Genomic DNA, 8,199 nt, shown 5'->3' with positions numbered 1-8,199 from the left:
GGGCCCGGTCTGTATGTGGGATCCGAACCCTCGGCGGGAGCGCTGCCGCGCTTGCCAAGCGGCGCACTTATCCAGTGCACCACTGGGCCGGCCCTAAAATTTTTTATTGTGATAAAATATACATAACATAAAATGTACCATTTTTAATCACTTTTCTTTTTTAAAAGATGACTGGTAAGGGGATCTTGACCCTTGTCTTGGTGTTGTCAGCACCACGCTCTCCCATGAGAGCCAACCAACCATCCCTATATTGGGATCCGAACCCGTGGCCTTGGTGTTATCAGCACCGCACTCTCCCAAGTGAGCCATGGGCCGGCCCTTTTAAACCACTTTTTAACTGTGCAATTCAGTGGCATTAAGTATATTCACATGTTGTGTGGCCATCACTACTATTTCCAGAACTTTATCATCATCCTGAGCAGAAACTCTGTACCTATTAACCAGGTACAGGTACATTTTCCATGGTGGGTAAGAATGATAGGTAAAAATATGTTCTCCGTGGAATGTCAGGAAGAAGAGGATGAAAAGGCATTTGAGAGGCGAGGGAAACGTAGGATTAGAAGGGGGCAGGGCTGTCACTAGCCCATGTGATGACTTCATGGGCAGAAGATGTTTCTACAGGCATCTCTTCCTCTGGCAGATGCAGCCTGCATGAGGCACCTGGTTGGGAACACAGAGCATGGGCCCTCGCTTGCCCCCTTGGCCAGTCCAGGAGCTGTGCAGCTGGGATATGAGGCCAGGTTGCCTCAACTGCAAAGCACATGACTTCTGGGTTCTGGGGCCACGCTGAAAGAGGGCCCTGAAGCACAAGTTCTAGTGGAGGATCTGCTGTGACAGGAAATAGGGAGCCACTGGGAGTTTTCTAGCTTGGAATATAAGCAGAATCAAATGGAGGAGATAATCAGACAGAAACCACTCAGGTCTCTATAATTCAAAGATGTCACTGGTTTAAAAGCATTTAGCAGTGTGAAAGTTTATGCATAGTTTGTCCGTTGCCTAATTATTAATCTCAGTTCTCTCTATATTTATAATTCCAGGGTACTGAAATGGCTAAATATTTTGAATCTCTGGTCAGAAATGACCCTTTCTTTGAAATTCCTGCCAAGAGGCACCTTGGCCTGGTGGTTTTTCGTCTAAAGGTAATGCCATCTTCCACGTCCTCCTTTGAATGAGGTTATTTGGTGTTCCAGAGTTGGTGGCTGTCGAGCTTCTTTGAAACATAAATGCTGGGCTGCTGGGGATGCTGATGAGGGCTGAGATGTAGACTTACTTATTTTTATCCTTCAAACAGGGTCCTAACTGTCTCACAGAAAGTGTGTTAAAGGAAATAGCTAAAGTTGGCCATCTCTTCCTCATCCCAGCCACTATCCAGGACAAGTTGATCATCCGTTTTACTGTGACATCCCAGTTTACCACCAGGGCTGACATCCTGAGCGACTGGAATCTCATTCGAGATGCTGCCACTCTCATCCTGAGTCAACACTGTACTTCCCAACCTAGCCCTCGGATTGGGAACCTCATACCCCAAATCAGGGGCTTTAGAGCCTTGGCCAAGGGAATGTCCCTTAAGTCTGTCAATGAGGCAGGAGATGACCCAGCGCAGGCCAGGAAGATCATCAAGCAGCCTCAGAGTGCGGGAGCCAGTCCTTTGAGAAGAGAAGACAACTGTCATCTTGAAACCCTGCTGGACCCATTTGATGACTGCTTTTCAGAAGAGGCCCCAGATGCCACCAAGCAGAAGCTATCCTCCTTCCTGTTCAGTTACTTGTCCGTGCAGAATAAGAAGACAGTACGTTCCCTTAGCTGCACCAGCGTGCCTGTGAGTGCTCAGAAGCCACTGCCCACAGATGGCTCTGTGAAGAATGGGAGTTCCTCCCGCGTCAGGATCTTTTCCAGGTTTCCAGAAGAGATGATGATGCTGAAGAAAAGTGCCTTCAAAAAACTAATCAAGTTCTACAGCGTCCCCAGCTTTCCTGAATGCAGCTCTCCGTGTGGGCTCCAGCTGCCCTGTTGCCCTCTGCAGGCCATGGTTTAGACCAGGGCTCTTTTGCCAGAGTCTGAGAATGTCCCTCAAAATTGTATGCCGACTTTGTATGATTACGTGCATATGCATTTTTCTTGGGAGTGAGTCTAAAATTTTTATCAGATTGTCATGGGGGTTCTTGACCCACAATAGGATACAAATGGAGAGTTTAAGCCAACATGATCCAGGAGGTTCCTGCAGTCTGGTCAGAGAGAAAGGGCTGAGGGTATTTGGTGTACTGACAGGTGGCTTCTGTGGTTCAGCTTGTGACATGGAATGTAACGTAGAAATAAATTGTGCTTGTCCCTGAAACAACGCATATCCTGTGTCTCAATTAACCACTGAAACATTGATTAATTAGCCAATCCTGGAGTCTAAATGCCTGTACCTCATAGATTCTGTTTTTCAGGATGCTGAAGATTTGAATCAACTGTGAGAAAATGGGTTCAGAGGAGCCCTTGGTAGTGAAAAAGGCAGGCAGCTCATATTTATGGGCATCAATTATTTCAGGCGCTGTGGCTTACAGTTTATAAATGAGGAAACTGAGGCTCCAGGTTACACAGCTGTAAGTGGGCAGAGCCAGGTCGCCTCGTTTTCAGGGAAGCCCATGCTGTTTCCACCATACGGTACTGTTCAAGGTTGTACTTGATCAGAAGCTCACAGTCTAGAAGGCCCCTCTGGTCCTTCCATATGTTGAAATATTTCTTCTCTAGGTTTCTAATTTGTGTGTTTTCCCTTTTTTCTGGACTTTGTAGTCAAATAAAAGCTACGCTGTAGGCAGCTTGTCCATGGTTAGTTAAGATGCCAAAAAGCCATTTTCTTCCCATTTCAGATGGCACTTTCATAAAGAGTGGCTCTTAAATCGATTATATGAGCGTGCCTGACTCCAGACCAGAAGGTTGTGTGAAATTGATTCTATGAAGGGTATCAAAGATAAACAAAGCCGGACCTAGTTAAAGTGATAAGGACAGACTTTAATCAGTACTGGACTACTGCAATAGGGAAAAGAGTCCACTGTGACGAATATCTGAACTCAACTTTGATTTGTGCAAAGGTGACTGGGTGTTTTATTATTTTTGCTTGTTTTGGGCAGCTGGCCGGTACAGGGATCGAACCCTGGACCTTGGTGCTATCAGCACCATGCTCTAACCAACTGAGCTAACCAGCCAGCCTTGACTGGGTATTTTAAAGGGAGAATGGGACAATAGAAAGGGTGGTCAGGGGGAACTAGGTAGATTCACAAGTGTGAAAAGTTGTAAAAAGCAGGGGGCGGTTGGTTTAGGTGAAACTAATCTGGGTTTAACTGGTGCTTATTGAAATTAGGCTCCAACCCTTCCACAGAAACCGAGAGACAGGGGCCTTATCTTCAGGTGTTGGCTGGAACAAACGGTAAATTCATTTGGGTTTTCTCAGCCTTGAGTTTTCTCAGACAGGCATGTTAAGGGGGTCATTTTAGGGAGGTGGCCTTAAGTTGTTAGAAACTATGTTAGTGTTTGTTCCAGTCTTTATAGGCCAAGCTTGAGGCCTAGTCAGGAAGAAGGCTCAGAGGAGCCTGTCTAGTGGCTGGTCAAGGAGAAAATCTTTGTCAAGAGCTTAAAACTTCCCGTTGCCCCCCATTCTCTTCAAGTGATCCCTGAAGTTTCCTGCATGCCAGAATCACCTGGGGGGGTCTTTAAAAAATACTGATGGCTGGTTCCCACTCCCAGAAATCTCAGTCTAATTGGTATGGGGTGGGCCTGGGCTCCAGGATTTTTTTTTTTTTTTTTTTTGTCCTTTTTGAGACCGGCCGCACCGTGCTCAGCCAGTGAGCGCTGTGAGCACTCCGGTCATCCCTATATAGGATCCAAATCCGCGGCGGGAGCGCTTCTGCGCTCCCAGCGCCATACTCTCCCGAGTGTGCCACGGGCTCGGCCCCAGGATTTTTAACAGTTCCCCACATGATTCTAATGTGCAGCAACGTTCGGGAACCACTGCTTTAGATACTCTTGCTATTCAAAGAGGGGTGTGGAGCCAGAAGCATTGGCACCCCCAGGAGGCTCTTATGCACTGCCCTAAGCCAGGGATTCTTACATTGAGCTTGCATCAGGACCACCTGTAGTGTTTGTCAAAATACTGATTTGGGCTCACCCCCAAAGTTTCTGATTCAGTAAGTCTGAGATAAGGCCCAATAATTTGCATTTCTGACAAGTTCCCAGGTGATGCTGATGCTACTGGTCCAGGGACCACATTCAACTACTGGTCTATGAAGATGTTCCCTTCCTGCAAGTGCTAGGTGGGAGCTTAGTGATGCCAAGTAGCTATTTAACCTCAGGCCTTAGTTTTTTCTTTTATAATTATTATTATTTTTTATTTTTTTTAAAAGATGACCGTAAGAGGATCTTAACCCTTGACTTGGTGTTGTCAGCACCACACTGTCCCAAGTGAGTTAACTGGCCATCCTTATATAGGTTTCTGAACCCGTGACCTTGGTGTTATCATCACCACACTCTCCCAAGTGAGCCACAGGCCCACCCTAGTTTTTTCTTTTATTAAATAAAGAGGTTTGACTAGATGCTCTCTAGGTTTACTCTTAGTTTTGCTATAGCATATCATAGTATGTGTTTCTGGTAAATAGATATAAGCTGCTAATTGATATGAATTTCCCAGAACAATTGCAGGCTTGAGATGACAAAGTGCTTCTTGATGCTGGGCCTCTCCTGAGGCCCACACTTTGAGCCAGTTCAGTCTCATTGCTGAGCTTCAGGTCTGAGAAACTGAGTTGCACTAAGTACACATGATTCATAACTTGGGATGCTTTTCCCCTACATCAGTGGTTCCCAGAATGTGGCCCCTGACCAACAGCATCAGCTTCACCTGGGAATTTGTTAGAAATGCAAATTCCAATTCCAATTCCAGCTTTGGGGATGGGACCCAGCACTCTGTGTTTTAACAAGACTTCCAGATTATTCTCAACGCTTGAGTTTGAGTACGTGAGCTAGAAGATGTGGATCACCTATTTAGCTCATCATCCTCCACCCCCAACCTCACACCCCTTGGCCAATAGAAAAGCTTACATGGGGAATCAGATGTGCATCAGTGTTGCTTGATGAGCAGGCAACAAATAATTATTGCCTACTATGTGCCAGGCACTGGAGATATATTGATGAGAGATGTAGATATTGTCTCAGTACTCAGGGGGTTTATAGAAGCAAGAAATCTGAACAAAGGGAAATTGACAAACATAAAGGAATGTACCCCCAGCCATACGCATACATTACAATATGACGTTCTGTGTGCTCTGGGAGACAACAGTCAAGCTGACTAGAAGACCTGTGTTGGCCATGCAGTCCCACCAACTGTAATGGCAAAATAATTATCGCAGGAAAGTTAAAACACAGACATAGGACTCTGACCCTCCTCCTATGGGTCTTTCCAGTCAATTTTCTTTGAGGGTCTGACCTGACTTCCTTGGAAGAGGCTTGGAAAACTCCATCACACTAGTGCTGAACCCATTTCTCGGGCCATAGCAGGCACCCACCAAATGCTTATAGAGTGTATGTATGAATAAGGAGCACATTTGAAAAGCCATCTCTTAGATGGTTGGCAACTATGGTTGGCTAATTTTATCCATTTTTATACTGATTCTCATTACCTTCCATTTCAGATGCTGACATTTCCTAGTTTTATCCCCAAATTATTTTGGTGCCTGTAGTGTTTTATGTATGCAGTGATTACAGGTTTCCAAACAGTACATTTGAAATCAAAGACCTGTTTTTTTTTTTTTTGTCTTTTGTCTTTTTCCGTGTCCGGCAACGGACTGCAACCCTCAGTGCTGCCCCCGTACCGGACAGGGGACCGGCAACGGGATCGCAACCCTCGGTGTTGCTCCCGCGCCTCGCTCAGCCAGTGAGCAGGAACCGGTCTGTATGTGGGATCCGAACCCTCGGGCGGGAGTGTTTTTTTTGTCTTTTTCCGTGTCCAGCAACGGATCGCAACCCTCAGTGTTGCCCCCGTACCGGACCGGGGACCGGCAACGGGATCACAACCCTCGGTGTTGCTCCCGCGCCTCGCTCAGCCAGTGAGCAGGAACCGGTCTGTATGTGGGATCCGAACCCTCGGGCGGGAGTGCTGCTGCGCTTCCCAAGCGGTGCACTATCCAGTGCGCCACCGGGCTGGCCCAAAGACCTGTTGAATGATTTACATGGGTATCAGCTTTGTTTTTTTTTTAAATTCATTTGTACTTTCAAATGAAGATGACTTGTGCAGGTATTTCTATGGGCACAATTTCTGATCCTTTTAAAAGAGAAAAATCAGTCTTTAAAGTTACTTATCCCTCATAGGTAATGGCTTAATTTTGTTTACATATGAGCGTATTTCAAAAAGTTTGTTGAAAAATAGAATTAAAAATAATACAAATCTTTCCATGAACTTTTTGAAGTGCCCTTGTACATGCAAACCCAGGAGTTCAGGATTTTGTGCTGGTGCCTCTGTCCTTCATGTGGAGTTGTGGTACCTGGCCAGAATCAAGAAGGTTTCTAAATGAAAGGTCTAAAACTTGGGTCAAAGGAGATCAGGGCCAAGCAGGCTCTGGTTAATGGAATACTAATGTTCTGGCTAAAGGTGGAAGTGCTGACCTATCACCCAGAAAGATGCCCCTTTTGGCACAGAATGGTAGCATTGCTTTAACCTGACCTCTGCTGATGCCCTGGTTCACTTTGACAAGATTCCATGTAATGCAATTACATAATGTGATACTCAAAAACAAAGGCCATGCTCTCTCCCATTACTTGGTTCAAATTCTTGCTAGCATATCAATGAAGCAAAGGCAGAGAGAGTTTTGCAAAAATTCCCAAGTGCTGGCCCACAAGCAATAATCATTCTAAATCACTGGAAAAATTCACAAAGATGCAGCATATCCAGAGTTTCCCTTGTGTCTTCTGCATTCTAAGCGCTTAGGAAAAGTATATTGTTAGGCATAGTGAGTGGGGGCAGGGATTCTGATCACAATTCTTTTTAGAAGTCACCTTTAAGAGTGGAGAGAGTGTGAAAAATATTTCTAGTATGGTGTTGGGGGTGGGGTGGCAGCCTCCCTCATTATATATCACTGAGAATCCCTATATGTTTGCCTGTGGTTGGGGGGACTAAATTGGGGAAAAATTAGGGCTCCTTGCCAGCTCCTCATTATCTGAGGATGTCCCTTAGGGTTAGTGAAGGAAATGCCATTACTTGTCAGTTGTGACAGACTTAGGTCACTCTTCCTGGATGTGGACTCAGTGATAAGCTTTAGGTAAGGAACACATTGTCTTGGGTGCCACTGCCAAGGACCTGCTGCTGGAACTCTGTTGCAGTGGGCACATGGAGAAGTGAAGGAGTTACACCCAGGAAGGAGGCAGCTGAGTGTAAGGAGAAAGAGCTTGCCTGAAAGAGCTCCTTGGTATTTCCCAAACCTTCCTGCGCCATGCCAAATGTCCCCAGGTACCTGAACAGGCTCCGCAAGCAGGCTACTGGTTGTGGAGTGAAGCCAGCTCCTCTCTGGAGAGCTGGGACTTACCTGGTCTACAGATACATTTTGTTTGGGATGCATGGAAGTTTTAAAAATTTTGAGGCTTCACATTTTAAAAGTTGGAAGATTCATACAGATATCTGGATTTCTGTTTTCTGAATAATCGGGGGATCCCAGCAGTACCTGACCTGTATTCCTATATGACTATACTCAGCTGACTGAAGCTGAATAGTGACTGGGCCTAAGTTTGCCACATTCATTTGTGAGCTGCTTCTCTCATCCTCATTACCTATATGAATCCTCAAGACACTTGGGCTTACAACCTTGATGTAGCTAAAAAATATGTATTGAACACCTTTTATGTCTAGAGCTCTGATGCTGTAGACTTAGGCTCCTGTAAGGACAATAGATGGCATTATCACCTGTTGGATAATGCTGTTTGAACACAGTGGCCAGGATGTTTATGTGTAAGGAAAACTGGCCTCCTTACACTGGAGCTGGATTTCCATTAGGTTTTCCATTGCTGATCCAATCCCCAACCACATCTTCTCCACCCCCTGCCATTTTTACCTAGAATGCAATTACTATTGTCAGTGGGACACCTGTGAAAAGTTACCAATAAGGATGTCAGGCTTGGAGTAACTTTGCATTTAGAATAAAATCAAGAAAACATAACAGACAGTGCCATCTCATA

At 45.5% G+C, this 8,199-nt stretch overlaps 1 protein-coding gene and 1 non-coding gene across 3 annotated transcripts in view; one reads left to right on the top strand and one right to left on the bottom strand.

Moving 5' to 3' along the window:
* The window catches only part of HDC (histidine decarboxylase), a 24,555-nt gene extending 22,217 nt beyond the window's left edge, over positions 1-2,338 (top strand). Inside the window, exons 11-12 of one of the 2 annotated variants that reach the window (XM_008566906.1) lie at positions 1,038-1,139; positions 1,292-2,338. In XM_008566906.1, the coding sequence (XP_008565128.1) occupies positions 1,038-1,139; positions 1,292-2,035 (846 nt within the window). In that variant the 3' untranslated portion in view covers positions 2,036-2,338. The remainder of the gene's footprint in view (positions 1-1,037; positions 1,140-1,291) is intronic. The other variant, XM_008566907.1, reaches the window with a different exon arrangement.
* A 779-nt stretch (positions 2,339-3,117) lies between these two features.
* Positions 3,118-3,191, bottom strand: TRNAI-GAU. The gene has a single exon. It is a non-coding gene; the product is annotated as a tRNA-Ile (tRNA).
* Between the last annotated feature and the right edge of the window lie 5,008 nt (positions 3,192-8,199).

This window comes from Galeopterus variegatus, unplaced genomic scaffold (genome assembly GCF_000696425.1).
Source record: "Galeopterus variegatus unplaced genomic scaffold, G_variegatus-3.0.2 Scaffold276, whole genome shotgun sequence".
Taxonomy (NCBI): domain Eukaryota; kingdom Metazoa; phylum Chordata; class Mammalia; order Dermoptera; family Cynocephalidae; genus Galeopterus; species Galeopterus variegatus.
The sequence above is the reverse complement of the archived record's forward strand: the minus strand, read 5'-3'. Positions and strand labels throughout refer to the sequence as shown.